The sequence below is a fragment of the Brachionichthys hirsutus genome, chromosome 5, assembly GCF_040956055.1.
Source record: "Brachionichthys hirsutus isolate HB-005 chromosome 5, CSIRO-AGI_Bhir_v1, whole genome shotgun sequence".
Classification (NCBI taxonomy): Eukaryota; Metazoa; Chordata; class Actinopteri; order Lophiiformes; family Brachionichthyidae; genus Brachionichthys; species Brachionichthys hirsutus.
The window spans coordinates 9,829,470-9,844,794 of record NC_090901.1 but is presented as its reverse complement, the minus strand read 5'-3'; the positions used below and the strand labels follow the sequence as shown (position 1 = coordinate 9,844,794).

The 15,325-nt window shown below is 44.2% G+C and overlaps 2 protein-coding genes across 3 annotated transcripts; one reads left to right on the top strand and one right to left on the bottom strand.

Annotated features, from left to right (window-relative positions):
- The first annotated feature begins 3,518 nt into the window (after positions 1 to 3,518).
- Positions 3,519 to 10,063, top strand: twf1a (twinfilin actin-binding protein 1a). 2 transcript variants are annotated; one of them, XM_068739804.1, is made up of 9 exons: positions 3,519 to 3,543; positions 4,743 to 4,823; positions 4,908 to 5,086; positions 6,049 to 6,144; positions 6,233 to 6,337; positions 7,807 to 7,932; positions 8,360 to 8,510; positions 8,607 to 8,728; positions 9,015 to 10,063. In XM_068739804.1, exons 1-9 carry the CDS (start codon positions 3,519 to 3,521, stop codon positions 9,180 to 9,182), a joined length of 1,053 nt encoding a protein of 350 aa, XP_068595905.1. In that variant the 3' UTR covers positions 9,183 to 10,063. The 2 variants fall into 2 exon arrangements, with proteins under 2 accessions (XP_068595905.1, XP_068595906.1); XM_068739805.1 differs by having other exon boundaries at positions 3,519 to 3,547; positions 4,747 to 4,823.
- irak4 (interleukin-1 receptor-associated kinase 4) lies at positions 9,846 to 14,887 on the bottom strand. Its single transcript, XM_068739803.1, has 11 exons — positions 14,727 to 14,887; positions 14,227 to 14,375; positions 13,646 to 13,816; positions 13,058 to 13,218; positions 12,904 to 12,968; positions 12,015 to 12,129; positions 11,821 to 11,930; positions 11,396 to 11,582; positions 10,937 to 10,999; positions 10,556 to 10,720; positions 9,846 to 10,370 (listed from the first exon to the last, which is right to left on the bottom strand). Exons 1-11 carry the CDS (start codon positions 14,885 to 14,887, stop codon positions 10,308 to 10,310), a joined length of 1,410 nt encoding a protein of 469 aa, XP_068595904.1. The 3' UTR covers positions 9,846 to 10,307.
- Between the last annotated feature and the right edge of the window lie 438 nt (positions 14,888 to 15,325).

The window sequence follows — 15,325 nt, the reverse complement described above, 5'->3', positions numbered from 1 at the left end:
GTATAGGAATACAATCGATTACGCAATATTTAGACAACTGCAATCTGGAAACGGCAACAACAGCACACAGTTACCTGGAAGGTAAAGACATGCTTCCCATCAGCACGGAGATTGTAACACAAATGTGACAAAGGCCTGCCTGGTTATCACCAACAGCTAATAATAGCTAATAATTCTGAAGTGCTAAAAAAGAACGTCATCATCAAAGAGTTCCAAAAATAGTTTATGGAGTTGATAGAGGAGCAAATTAAATTAAATAAAAAGTTCCATGACAATGAAAAGTCGCCGACTCTGCTGAAAACGTCTTTAAGAGTCTTGAGTTGCTTTGACTCGACAGAAAGCTGAGATGTAAATGTCCTTTACCTGGAGTCTGGGGTCTGGCTGCGAAGCACTGCGCTCCCTTAAAAGCATCTGAATGCTATTTGTGTTTATGTGGGACACTTCCCGAGCAGCCCCGGTCACTCCTCCCCTCTGTATATTTAAACCTGTCTTTATTCATTCACCCTTAAACTCCCGTCTGACCCCCCCCCCCCCCCCCCTCACTGTGGACGAGTCTGGCTTCGCTGGACTGCAGCTTCCCAAAACCAGCTCCTTTCTCTGACACCATTTCTCCAAATGTCCAGCAGTGGGACTTCAGAATGATGTCATAGCTCCAGGAATAGAAATACCCATGTGGCTATTTAATTTCACCAGTATCATGTTTGCTATATGCAAAGCTAGTGGTTATTACTGATAGAGGCGCAATCGTGGAATTATCCTGCTAATTTGTGTTCTTGTGTTTAAACCCCTTGATGGAGTATGGAGAGAAATGTGTTTATTTTTTATGCAAGCAACCAAATAAATGATTTGTAACTAAAGATAATGATGTTGATAGATAATAATGGTTCTGTTTGCAAAACATTTTTTTTATTGCAAATCCATTACTTTTGTTTGAAAATATTTTCTTTGATTGCATAAAAAGAAACAAATTTCCCTCCATAATGGAGCACCCGAAGGGAGCCACAAATAACAGCAGGAGGACACGCAAACGCGACAGAAAGGACTCCGTACAGGATGACATGTGATAATAGAATGTAATCCAGAAAATGGCAGAAATGTAATGTAAAAGAGCTGCACTATATGTTCAAGTTACATCCTTTAACACCATAAAAGCACTAACCAGGTAAAGGGAACAGGTGACCACACACATCCCATCTGTCACTGCACTGATGACGCCAAATGTCACATCAGCCAACACCACGCATCTCGCAGATAACGCAATAAACCGGACTGGATTGATCCGATTACACAATTCAAAAGCCCAATGAGCCCAGTCAGATCTGACGCGGCCCGAAAATCGCGCACGTCCTCGCAAACCCCAACCTCTGGTATTTTTTTTTGCTGTGCGCGTGCGGGTAAATCCCAATCATCCACGCACCTGCTTCTCTCAGTCGACAGCCAGGACGAGGAGAAGCTCTCCCGCACGGCTTCCTTGCCACATCAAACACCGGGAGAGGCGCTCAAATCATCCCAAGCACGGACAAGATAATGGTGGTACAGGGGCTCGGGTGGAATTACCCTTGCGACCTGTTGTTACGCGAGAGGCTCCCCCAAATCCTCTGCCATTGTGCCAGAGGCGTCCACGCGCCGGGTGGACTTCCACGGCCGGGCGGTGCTTCTGGTTCCCGCACAGGCGGTTCGGTTCCTGGGCGTGTTGTTGGTGGCACGGCACCGCTGCCGGGCGGAGGATGGAGATGGCCGGATTCAAACAGCACGCACGCATAGTAGTGAAACGCAATGTGAGCAAATCACATTGAGTTGCAGCGTCAAATACAGATGCAGCTTCCGCTCTCACCTTTCAAAATAAGATGAATAAGAACAGATGTTTGTTCAGGGAATTATATTATACATACTGTGAGTTTATAATATAGTGCCATTACCAATGTTCCCTCTAATTGTTCATGCGTCTGAGCAAACACACAAACTCCCTGAGCAGTCCCTTGGACAACTTTGAGCAACATTATAATAATACATTTTATTTTAAACGCACTTTACATTTGAAAGCAAATCTCAAAGTACACAATAAAAATAAATAACATAAAAACAAGTGATAAAAATCTACAAATAAAACAGATAAAATCAGCTAGTCACCGGCCGCTCACTGACTCACCGTGGAGAATAGCACAGAATGAATTTTTACGTGTTTATCTTATTTTCATTTTAGGTAGGATTTTTTGGGGGGGCGCAACGTAGATTTTCGCTGCGCGAAGACCGTATCGACTGTGCGTAATTACGCACGAGCGCACCTTAGAAGGAACGTTGGTCATTACTCTTCTTTGTCACAAGATTAGAGGATCAGAAAGTACTTCAATTACCCTATCTCAAAACAAAATAAGTATTTGTTATTTATATTATTATTGTTGCGTAATACTATTTGAACGATTAACTCTGCCATGTTGCGTAAACACAAATTATAGTCGTAGCAGGGTAATTTTATGCTCTTATTTTTCAAGACGAATGGTTTATGTTATCACCCGGATCGTGTCTGGTGTGACACAGCTGATATTCCCTCTGGTGACAGGACGGTTCTGTCGCTTTTTTTTTTCATTCACCAGAAGGAGGGACAAATAGCAAAGGCTGAAAGCCCGGAGGCCTCCAGATGTTGCAGGATTTCATGCCAAATCAGATTTGCTCCCAAGAGAGGCGTAATCTCCCCGTTATCACGGATCAGAGACCTAAATCAAAATGTGAAATAAAAATGGAGGTTTTAAAAAATGGGGCTGCATCTATATAGTATGTAATTATTAAGTATTGCAGTATATTATTATTATTATTAATATAGTATTATTATTATTATTATTATTATTAAACGAAGGATTAGAAGAAATACAATATAAACGTTTATTTTTGATACTTGAAATACATTTTATTGTAAGACATTTGTACTATATTATTAAATAATTAGTTTTAGTTTTTTTAACTTGCATGCTGTAAACCCAACATCAGCCTGTGAAATAATATTTAATCTTTATTCAATTGCTCGTCTCTTACTTGAACTATGATCATCTTTGTATAATATCATTGTCTCCATTTGCTGAGTGAAGTTGTTCATGTGAAGGGTTCAAATTGTGCTTGTTTGTGTAAATGCTCAAGAGTTGGCATGAAAATTATAGCACATTTGTGTAATAAAATTCGGAGTTAAAATGTTTATGTGGGATTTTATGAACCAAAGTGCTCAATCATATGAAATAACACACTAAAATTCACACATTCACACATTTCCGAGAACGATCCATGAATGGGAGCAAAGCGGAAATCCAGTCGGCACAGCGACAACAAACCCGCAACAAGTCGATACATTTTGTTACATTTTGTCGCGGCACATCCGGACGACATCCTGTATCGGTCACGTGGGTTTTGTTAAAGCGATACGCACCAATCCGGGGTTTCACGCATGCGCACTCGACACGGCGTCCCATCCCTACTCTTCTGGTTTCGCCTGATCAGCTGCTTCCCCCATTTAAGCGTCAAAGGGCACGATGTCGCATCAAACAGGCATTCAAGGTGGGTCCGTTTCCACGTTTCAGCGTTTGTTTTCTTCTGTGCGAGTTGCGTGATTTAATGGCGAGCTACATAGACCCGAAACTGCTCGTAGAAAGGAGCTAGTCCTGCTAGCTTCTTTTAGCTAGCTTCGAGCTACCGTGCTGTGTGTGATCAGCGGTGTCCTATTTGGGCACCTGCGGGACTCTGAAATATATATTTATATTAGTGCGTATGTATTTTTGTCAGAAGTGTGTGTCCTCCTGAATGCATTGGCGACGCCTTCTTTTTAAACAAACTGCCTGCCTGCAGATCGGCCGGTGTTCCCATGACGTAAGTCTTGTGAAATACCACTGGCCTACCGTGCAAAGCGTTCTAATAACAAAAGGTCATTCACAAGGGCGTGACGCGGCTTTGTGAGCCCTCTGATTAGACGGGGGAATGTTGCATATCTGCCATTAGCTTTAGATTGAGCAACATCCGAACACCAGCTTCTGGCCACATTCCAGAGGAATCTTAACCCATTCCTGAGGGGCAAAGGCCTGGGATGTTCCTGTATTGGCATGCTACAGCCACGTTCTTTAAATCCAAGTCAGGTGACGGTCACAACCACACTGGAGTGATCCAGGACTTCCTCTTAAACCAAGCCCGGTTGGCATCTTTATCCGTTTAACGATAAGAATAGAACAATAATACAATGCGTAATCTCCAACTTCCTCAAGGATGGCGAGATGATGGAGTCCAACCGACCCTAGACTCTTCAAGTCTCTAGTTATCAAAGAGGCAAAGCAAAAGAGGCATCGTTAATTTGTCGCCATGCTTCGTGTGTTTTTCCTCCAGTTTGCATTCAGCATTAGTAATTTCTGATAGATCCGACTCATCTTTCCCTGATTTGAGTAATTTTTCTCCACACTTCTATTTAGGTCATGTGGGCCTGTTAACTTGATTGATTCTTTTTTCTTTTGCGCGTGAAATGGGAGATAAAAACAATGAAGAGTTTATACACGATGAATAAGGCGCACCGGGGACTGTTCTGTATGTTAAAGCCACATGAGTGATAAGTGTGTGTGTTTTTGTGTATTCCAGGCCCGTTTGGCCTGCACGGCTGTTCCACTGCTGCGTGAATGATTGTGTGAATGCTCGGTGCCTGGTGTTGTAAAGCGCTAAAAGTAGGACTAGAAACATGCCCTCAGTCCATTTATTCTTTCCCCGTCTTCACCCAGCGAGCGATGGCGTGAAGAAGACCTTTGCCAGTGCCAAGAGCGGAGACCGGTACAGAGTCTTAAAGATAGTCATCCAGGACGGTAAGTAGCAACGACTTCACGCGTAATCGCTACAAACGCATGAAAGCGCCGCTGAAGGTTGTATGGCAAATATCTCCTTTGCAGAGCAGCTGATTCTGGGCTGTACCAAGGACGCGTCAAAGGCATGGGACGAGGAGTACGACTCCTTGGTGCTGCCCCTCCTGGAGGCGGAGGTCCCGTGCTACATCCTGTACCGGCTGGACTCCTCTAACAACCAGGGCTACGAGTGGCTCTTCCTGGCCTGGTCGCCAGACTGCGCCCACGTAAGCAAACCAAACCGCGACTTACTGAAATGCGTTCCGTACTCCGCGTCCTCCTCTGCCTCGTGTGGCCGTGTGGGCGGAGTTACCACATGAAGGCAGCGATTCGTTTCATGCCCGCTGAACGGATAGCGGCGCATTCGCCTCTTAACTCTTTCGGGATCACGCGAGTGACTGTCGTCGTGGTCCATCATCGTTAAACATTTTCCTGTAGCAGCGGAAAGAGGAATGTTGCCTCAATAAAGTTCCGTGTGGGAGGCGGGCGCTGAACGGCTGACGGAAGGCAACATTCCTGAGCTGCAACGACGGGTTTAGGCTCGTCTGGGAGCTGCAGTCACCTCGCCAACCAGTGAACGCTGACACCTTCGATAAAGCATTTGGATGTGTTTTCATCTCTCTTTTTTGTTTTTGTTTACATTAGGATTATTATTTTATTGATTATATTTGTCAAATCAGCTTTTTGTTTTGAGCTGCCTTGACACGGGTTTGTTTCGGAGGCCTTGCAAGAATTGTCGTAGGCCGTCCTTGTCGTAAATCGGCCCACGTTAAATCACCGTGAGTATATATTGCTGCGTCATGATTCTGTAAAATGAGGAGGAGAAAGAGACAATTTCCTCTCGGTACACATCGTGGGTGAGACCGCAGAAACTGTTGCTCAATCACTTTCCAGTATGTCGTTAAAAACACCTTGTAAACGGGCGGGGGGGGGGGGGCAATGGAGTCGCACAGGTCGTAAGTCGACTGTAATGAATAAACCAACATTAATGAATTCATTCTCACACTGAAAGCTGTTTTTCCTGTTTGAAGTGAAAGCTCACAAAAGCAGGAAGAAGCTATCAGATTGAGACTCCTCTTTACAAACGAGCGTGAAACGCGATGAAAATAATGACACTCAGTAGGATGGGGGGGGGGGGGGGGATCCACCTTTTTTTTTTCACGTTTTCTCATCCACTTTTTCTCAACAGGTGCGCCAAAAAATGCTGTACGCTGGCACCAGAGCCTCGCTGAAGAAAGAGTTTGGAGGGGGGCACATCAAGGAAGAGCTTTTCGCCACCACAATGGTTTGCCTAACGCCGGCAGCAGTCGACGTGAGCGTCAGGAGCCCGCATTGATGTGTGGTTGTTCTCTTTTTGTTTTTATCGCTGTCAGGAAGACCTGACGCTCTGTGGATACAGAAAACACCTGAGCTCTCTGGCTGCTCCCCTGCCCCTCACCAGTGCAGAGGAGGAACTGAGGCAGATTAAACTCGATCAGGTGAGACCACAAAGCGGTCGAGGTCTGTTTGAGATGGAATGATGCACCTCATCGTGCCGTTGTTGCAGAGTTGTGAAAATGCATGCCTACATACAGCCGTAGTCCTCCTTTCAATCCCGCCAGCGGCAGTTTTAAATTACAAAGAGGGCCGGCAATGACCTTTCCCAGCAGTTCAAGGTCAGCTGCGGTCCCAGAGTGCCCCCCCCCCCCGGCAGTATTGACGCACTGCAAAGACGCTGATGCGTTAGAACGGCAGGATGCTCGAAGGGGATAAATCTATTAGGATTATACTGCTCACAGCCACATAAAATAAAGAGAGGATCTCTTTATGGGCATTCAGATTGATTAGCTCCACATGCTAATGTGGATGCAGCATCTGCACATTTTGAGAGCTTGTCACTGGGTCTGTAGGGACTGCAGGTGAACGGCGTGATTCTGTTTTGTCTTGGTCAAAAGCGTCTCCTGTATGTACATTAATTGGATTAAAGTGCTACATAATTAACCCACATTATGTAATTTGCTTGTGCCGACTAGCTGACCAATCGCATGCTTCCCTACTGAGGAGGCCAGCATAATTCAGAGCAATGAAGAAGACTGTGAAGCTTTAGAGCCGTGTCAGATGGACTCCACCAGGCAGAGAATAAAAACGCAGCATTGGAAATAATTTTTTCAGACTTCAGGGTATCTTTCTGCTAAATTCCACCAAATCTTTGTTTTTTTTGTTGTTGTTGGAGACACAGCCGGCTCTTAAAAACGTCCGTCCCCTTCGGCCGCATAAACAAGACATAACTTTCTCACCTTATATGGAAGCGCTCCGAGTAAACATATCTAGTGGATGGGAACTGAGTTCTGAGCTCGACCAGCTGTTGAAGGGAGATGGTATCCCATTAATCTGAGAAATGCAGCATTTCTGTGCCTTGGGAGGCGGGCCTGCCTTTTTACCAAGCAGATGGATGAAAGACCCACAATCCTTTTTGGTATATGCGACGTAATTACATCTGACACTCAATCATGTTTGCACGGCGTTTCATCTGCGAGAGCAGGGCTCTAAAAATAGATGCCATCCATCAGCGTAATCTACTCGCATTTCCAGTCCTGTGTGATTTCACGGCTGCGCCTCGTCACACCCGATGTGAGCGCCTCATTTGTAGTAATGCCTCAGAATTCCAGCCACTTGCTGTATGTGAAAAACCTTTTTTACTTTATTTTTATTTCTGCAAAACATGACACCAGGATCGGCAATAAAAACCTGTGACGGCTCCAGAAACAAACGTCCTGCCCACGACACACACACCGCGTCCTATCAGGCATTGATTTGGGTGTCTCTGAATTAAGAACCCGTCTTATTTGAAAGCGGATTAAATATTTGCCAAATAAAGTACAGATCAAAATGAATAAAAACAATATAACGGTTTGATGCAGAATACAGTGACAGTTCTGCGGCGTGTGTGTGTTCGTGGTGTGTTCAGGTGCAGACGGACATCGGCGTGGACACCAAGACGCCCACTCTACAGGGAGTGAGCTTTCCTCTTCACCAGGATGCTATTGAAGCGCTTCGGCGTTTTAGCGAAAGGAAGATCAATTACGTGCAACTGGTGAGTCCCAAGCAGCCAAACCTTCATGGACACAAAAAATTCTGTCTTTCGATGTTTGTTTAATGAGACGCAGATGGTGATGTTCGAGAGTTGTTTAGAGGCTGATACAATGAGTTACTTACCGTATTGAACCCCGAAAAGCCTTTGTTCTTCATGGTGAAAGTCTCAACGGGGGGGGGGGGGGGTCACATGATCACATCGGGGCAAAGTACAGAGGAGTAATTGTGGTGCCGCCGCCGTCTGAGTTCCCTTTGTTCGTCATCCTAAAAGCTTTCCAATGAGGTTTCTGTTCCGTTGTTATCAGAAGTCGCACCCGAGACAGAGGGGGAGATAGTTTGTTCTCCAATTCACTAGATTTTAAAACTATCGTCGACTTAACAGCAGGCTCTTATGCAGGGAGCAACCCTCTCATTTCCTCTGTCGACAGAAAATAGATCCGGACCAGGAACTGATCCAGAAGTGCAGCACAGAGCCAACGGAGCTGAAAGAGCTCCCACTGAGGATCCCTGACAAAGAAGCACGTTACCACTTGTTCCTCTACAAGCATTCCCATGAAGGCGACCGCTTGGAGTCCACAGGTGAACACGCTCTCACAAGTCATCAGCAGAGCAGGCAGTCGCTACGTGTTCCTGGCAGACTGGTGATGTTGATGATCTTTCTTCGTCTCCTTGCAGTCTTCATCTACTCTATGCCCGGATACAGCTGTAGCGTCAGAGACAGGATGCTGTATTCCAGCTGCAAACAGTCCTGTGTTTACGCGGTGGAAAACATTCTCCAGATCGAGATTGAGAAAAAGGTGAAGGTCACCAGCCGCCGACATTTTAACATTCTAGATATTTCCCCTGAATTAAATATTCGTGACTAAATGAGCATCAAATTTAGAATAACAGCAACGATCGGGCATCATTTATTAAAAGGGCCAATGCTTAATCCTTATTTGGGCATTTACGGGGATGCCTTTTAATGCGATAGTTAGAAAGGTTTTTTGTTTCATATGGACATCAAAAATCTTATTTCTTCTAGTCAGAGCTCAAGTGGATGCTTCACGTGCATCTTTTTTTTTTTTTTTATCTGTTCTTCAGTTGGAGATCCAAAACGGGGAGGAACTGACCAGCGACTTCCTGTATGATGAGGTGCATCCCACGCAACACGCACACAAGCAGGCCTTCGCCAAGCCCAAGGGGCCTTTGGGGAAGAAGGGTCGCCGTCGCATCACCCGCCCCCCCGCAGAGAGAGAGGACGACGATTAAGACAGGCCACCAAACCCACCCCAAGCGTGTTCCACAGTGGCGCATCGGGGGGGGGGGGGGGGGGGGGGCAGTTATATTTAAGATGTTGTTTAAAAGAATAAGATGACACCTTCGGGTTCTTTAAGTTCACCAGAGACCCAACTATGCACGCCAAGGACAACTGAGCAATGACATCCTTCAGAGGTTCCATTTGTAGCTTGCCAAACGGAAGTACAGTCACAAAAATGTTGTACAGTGTTCGAAAGTGGCCAAAAAAACAAGTCAGACTTGAAGTTTCTATGATTTTGCCAGCTGACACTTGAGAAGTGTTTGTGCTTCTAATGTGAACTTTCGCCAAATGATAAAAAATTCCCATTTTCAGTTCACATGTGCAAAATTCCTAAATTGCATTCCTTGAGTCTATCGTTTCATGTAATTTGTGTAACGTGTTTGTCTCCTACTGTCAGTGCTCCAAAGCAGGAAATAGAATTATCCCACTGTCCGTTGATTAATTTTATTAGTGCATTTTATATATTAAAAATATGACTTTTTTGATATAACTGGTTTACATGAGGAAAAAAAAATCATCTGCTGAAAAATGTATTTTTCTATGCAAATGCTGAAAATGTACATACTGTAGCGGTTGGTCTGTTCGTGTGAGGATGGCAGAAGAAAGGACAGGGGCTTCCAGAAATATTTATCAGAACATCTCATGTCTTAAAAGGAAGCTGCTAAAAGCGCCGCCAGTTTCCCTAGCCGAGAGAATCCACATCGTCAAATAGAAAAGGGAATGTTAATACCTTGATCTAAGATGTTGCCACACTGATCTACTGATTAATAATATTAGGCAGGTTAAGCTCACCTCATATACATAAATGTCAATTAAAAAACGTTTGGTCTTATTTGTTGTCTGACGAGTCTTTCAAAGAAAAATAAAATTATGAAATGTTTTCTTTGGTATTTCATTAATTCAATTCCTTCAACGGCCTTAATACACGATGGAAACGGGACAGGCATGGGTGTGTTTCAGCCTAACATTTAACGCCTTCGGGTAAATTGCAATGACAAAGCTCACGTAAACTCACATTCTGTTATTGCAGAGAAGGAAAAAAAAGCTCCCCACCAGGGAAGTGCCGAAGCTACGCTTCACAGCTGCTCCTCCATGTCCACTGAAATGCTCTTGACAACTCCTTTAAGCTCCAACAGGACCTGTTGAAACAGGTTTTAATATCAATTATGAGAGTCTAGTTCATGCAAGTTGATATTAACATTAAACAGATGTTGGATATAATTAACTTCTAAAGAGATTTTATAAAAAGTAAAATAAACAGGCTGAGGGATGAAGCTAGTCATAAAATGTCACAGAGGAAGTTGGTGGATGCGTAACAGTATACCTGTTTGATGACTGGCCGTCTGTTCTTCCTGTCGTGGAGGCAGTTACAGGCCAGAGAGTAGACCGTCTCCCCCTGGCTTAGCTCAACGGCTCCCATTTCTTTGTCCAGAAAGTCCTCAAAAGTCAGCTCCTCTTCTTTATCGTCCAGATCATACATAATCTCCATCTGGAGGAAGAGATGGGGGGGGTCATCACAGGTGAATGAGGAAATCACCTCATTAGCATCATCGTCATCCTGGTGGGAACCTGATCTCCACTGCTTTCAAAGATTGTATTCATGACTGCTAATTGATCCTGATGATTGATAAATGTTAATTAAAAGCAAAGTTTTATACAAGCGGTTTAATTCCCTTTCAACAAAAGCCTCTTTTGTGCGGCTTACCAAGAGCTGCGGCTCACGGTTCTCATCGGCTGGCGGGAGTCCGGACAGTATTTCTAACAACACCTGTGGATGGAACGGAGACGGGGGGGGTTAATAACAGGGCTCTGGAAGAGAAGGAAAACCTTTACTGGCTAAATGCCAGGAAGGTCCACAGACTCTCTACTGTCCCCTCTCCGGTCCTAGTGAGATGTACTCGCTTGTGTGTACAGCAACATGTGGAATGTCGAGTACATCTTTCAACTACCGTCATGACAAGTTCGACGTTTCTCGCTGGTAATATAGGACAGATCGAGCCACGGAACTGACTGATGACGCACGAAATAGAGCTCTACTGTTTGTGTCTGGCGGGCGTGTTGACGTCAGGAGTTTGGGAAAGACTTCCCAAAGTCTCCGGTAAAGTGCTGAGTTGTGTTCTATGTTCTACCCTGCAGTTACTCGCAGGTTCTCCTGTATGCGTACCACTCCGAAGCTGAAGACATCAGATTTAGGTGTGATCTCTCCTCGGAGCGCTTCCGGGGCCATGTAGGCGCGGGTCCCCACGACGCGCTCCGTCATCATGGTCGTCGAGGTCCGCTTGGCCGACGCTCTCGTCAGCCCAAAGTCTGAGATCTTTGCCGCAAACTTCTCGTCTAACAATATATTTGCACTAAAAGAACAAAAACATTAAAAAAAAAAAAATATGAAAACCGATTCTTTGACGTTTTATTCACAAGCCAAACAGCTAGCCTGGACGAAGACAATAAAAACTACCCACCAGCTCAGCATGTTTTATCATCTCATTTTATTTATGCATGTAAAAATCTAAAAACTGGTCAAAATAGCAGCCTATCCCTTTAGGACGTTTGTTGTGTGAGAAGATCAGAAGGACTGTTTCAGCCTTTTACCTTTTAACATCTCTGTGGACATGATGGTTGCTGTGCAAATACTCTAAGCCTCTTGCCGTCCCTTCAGCTATCAAACATCTCTGTGGCCAGGACAGAGGAGGACTTCCCCCCTGCAAAAAATAAATAAATAAAAAAGGTTTAGAATGTCTGTAAATAAGTCCTGGTAAACAGACTGTCGTATAGACGGCGCTCACCAAACAGGCTAGGCGATCTAGAAGAGACCCGTTGGTCATCAAGGCATAAACCAAACATGGGTGTTGTCCATCACAGGAATATCCAACCATGTCGACCAGGTTCTCGTGTTTTAACCTGCGGAACAACCAGCCGCATCAAACCAGGATTAATTAACTATGTTAAGTTATTTCCAAGCTTAAAGGGATTCTTCATTATTTATTTATTTGCTTTCTTCCTGAGACAACCGATGGACTGTGGATAAATGAAGTCACACGCGGGACATGGCTATCCTAGCGTAGTCTAAACAGGGCAAAGCTAGCTGCACTAACAGATTAGGGGGACAGAAACGGAGATAGTCATCACGACTCTCTCCGGATCAACCCCCCACCCCCTTTTTTGTCCACCTACGTTGCACATATTAATTGCCTTAGTAATTTATTGTCATTTATGTAAACTATTGCCATTCATTGTCATTTTGCATCAGTGGTGTAATTTATTTTAGATTAATTGTTAGTTTGCATCGGCGGTGTAAAATCATTTTATTTTTATTTTTCTAATGTTACTTTGCATCAATTGAGTTATTGAATATTGGTTTTATTTTTATTTGTATTGTTAAATTTGTATTGTTAATTGTGGATGATTTATGTACGAAGGACTTTCAACGGAAACAAGACCGCAAGGGCTTTTTTGAAATGCTCCTCTTAGACAGGATGTTTGACTCTATTTGTACTGTAATACATGCTACTGTGTGACTGTACTTGTACTCTAACATTCTATCTAATAAATATATTCATTCATTCATTAGTGACCACAGACGTCTGGTCAGACCAGCCAACAGTGTGCAAAAGAGCATGGGGCTGCAGGTAAGGCAAATGCAAACTGGATTAACACGGATAAGATGAAACCTACGCTTTCAACGTTTGGATCTCCCGGTCGAACTGAATCTGCAGCTCTTCCAGTGTGACGTCATCCATCTAAACAAAATGACACGCCTGCGCTGTGATTTCTAAGATCCATAAACCTACAGGCGAGACGAGAAATCGCTAAAGATACGCTCACTCACCGGATTGAGCTTTTTCACTGCAACAGGTCTGTTAACCAGGAGGCCTTTGTACACGGTGCCGAAGCCGCCCTCTCCGAGTCTGCAGCCGCCGTCCGACACGTGACGGTCATCAAAGTCGTTTGTGATCCTCACCAGGTCATTGTAAAAGAAGCTGGAGAAATCTAGCCAGGGTCGCACAGAGAATTACCCGGTTAGAATGGAAACAGACAACGCCCCTCCCCCGGGGTTTACAGGTAGTTGTAACACGACAGCACCGATGCCACGGTGCGTATTTGTGACGATACTTGGCTACTTCCAGTTTGGCTTTTTGAATGCCTGAATTTGTTTAGTTTAGTTTTACATTGTGGTAATGCACGTTAGCAAAATCTTATATTACACAACACTCACATAGAGCATATATTTCAATTAAAGACAAAGCGTGTACGAGTACAGGCGTTGTGGCTTCCAGCTGACCTGCTGTTAAAGGGCTTCACAACCTTCTCTCATGTGCATCTCACCGCGGAGGTTTTTATGCAGACGACTGTTTAAGCTTGACATAAAACATCTCAGAATGTGGGTAACGTGGACTTGAAGTGAAAGGACAGACACCTGCGTGGCTTGGTTGAGTGTTCCCCACGAGGGCCTGAGTCTGCCGAGGGGCGCTGCCATGCGGCGGCGGCGACGTCGTCGCAGCAGGGTCTTCCAGTCGTCTGGTTGGAGTTGTGCCGTATGTTTCTACTGCTTGAAAGGGCCGCTGCGGTTCCGTTGGGAAGATCTCCTCTGTGTTGACAAACAAAGGAAGAGATGAGAAGTTGCTTAAAGTTAGATAAAAGGACAAAGATGAGCAAAATACACATGTTGCGTGTTAACAAAGTCAAATTTCATTATATGTTCTGACCAATGACAATTATGCAGTTATTAGTATGACTTTAAAAAGGCAGATATAATTTCAGGCTACATGATCACGTTTGTGTGACGTTGTTGTGTCAAAAAACATGTTGAAAGATTTACGCAAACTCTTCTGAAGGAGCGGTTCAAGCAAATTAAGTATTGAGGCAGATCTGATCACTTTTTTTTTGTTGCTTTCGTCAACATTATGAGAGACCATTATCCAGATCCTGGACATTAAAACGATGGCCTTAGTATAAGCTCTCTAGTGAAATATTGATTCTACACAAAGAAAGTCATACCTTCCGGTAGCAGAAGACCAGCAGCAGCAAATAACTTGTGACTCCTCAGAATGTGCACAAGTTCGCCCACTGTACTGTTAGCGGTGCCCCAGTCAGCCAGGAGCTCCACGGTGGGGCTTTTACCCTGAGCAATAAGATCATCAAATCTCCTGAAAAAGAAATAAATAGACAACGTTTGAATGCAGCGTTGACCAACAAGTCATACCCTGCGTGTGTAAATAATGACAAAACCAGTCTGAACTCATTAAAATACTGCGCATTTGTATTTTATTTGCAGTCAATAACAATATTTAGAAATAAAGTCAACTTCAGAGCAAAGAACATTAGCTACAAATATATATACTCCTTATATTTCACAACCCAAAACAGATTTTATATCTTCCACAAAGTTGAGTTTGTTTACCTTTCACATCCGACCCACCCTGCTCTGCTTTTGATAGGCTCTTATCCATTCCTTTGGTTTGTACATTAGCCCGTCTGTAATAGCTGCAGCCACCCACCTCACATGATGCTGGGAGTACCTGAAGTCACCGTTCGGCTTCCGTATCGAAACAACGACATCTTTCCAGCTGCCATGAGGGTCCAAAAAATCCGACAGCTTCCGGAGTAAACTATAACTGAGTTTGCGAATGTAAGTATCGGAAGTGATCGAATCGTTCATTTTACGGTGCAACTTAACTCGGCTGTCTGACAGTCAAACTAACATGGCGACTTACATTAACGTCATGCGTGTTTACTATCTTTGCCTTGTGTTCGCAGATGAAAGCGGAACAAGAATACTTCGCTCTCAGATCAGTTCGTGGATTCTCCGATATTGAGCAACTTCCCTAAACCTTCGATGCGGAAATGCAGACGTTGTTTAAAGCGGTAAAGCCTGCTTTTAAACGGCTTGCACGGCTTGCATCGTGGGCATCACTTATGTCGGTGAGAGCAAATATGTAGGTTAAAAATGAAGACACGAAGGAGCAAAGAGAGAGACTTGCGCTTCTGCGTTTGTCCACCTGCTTGTAATATGACAGCGCCCTCTGGTGGAAGGAAAGAGAATTCAGTTGACAGCGTCGCCTGTTTTGTTTGTTTGATTTAATCTGGATAATATTAT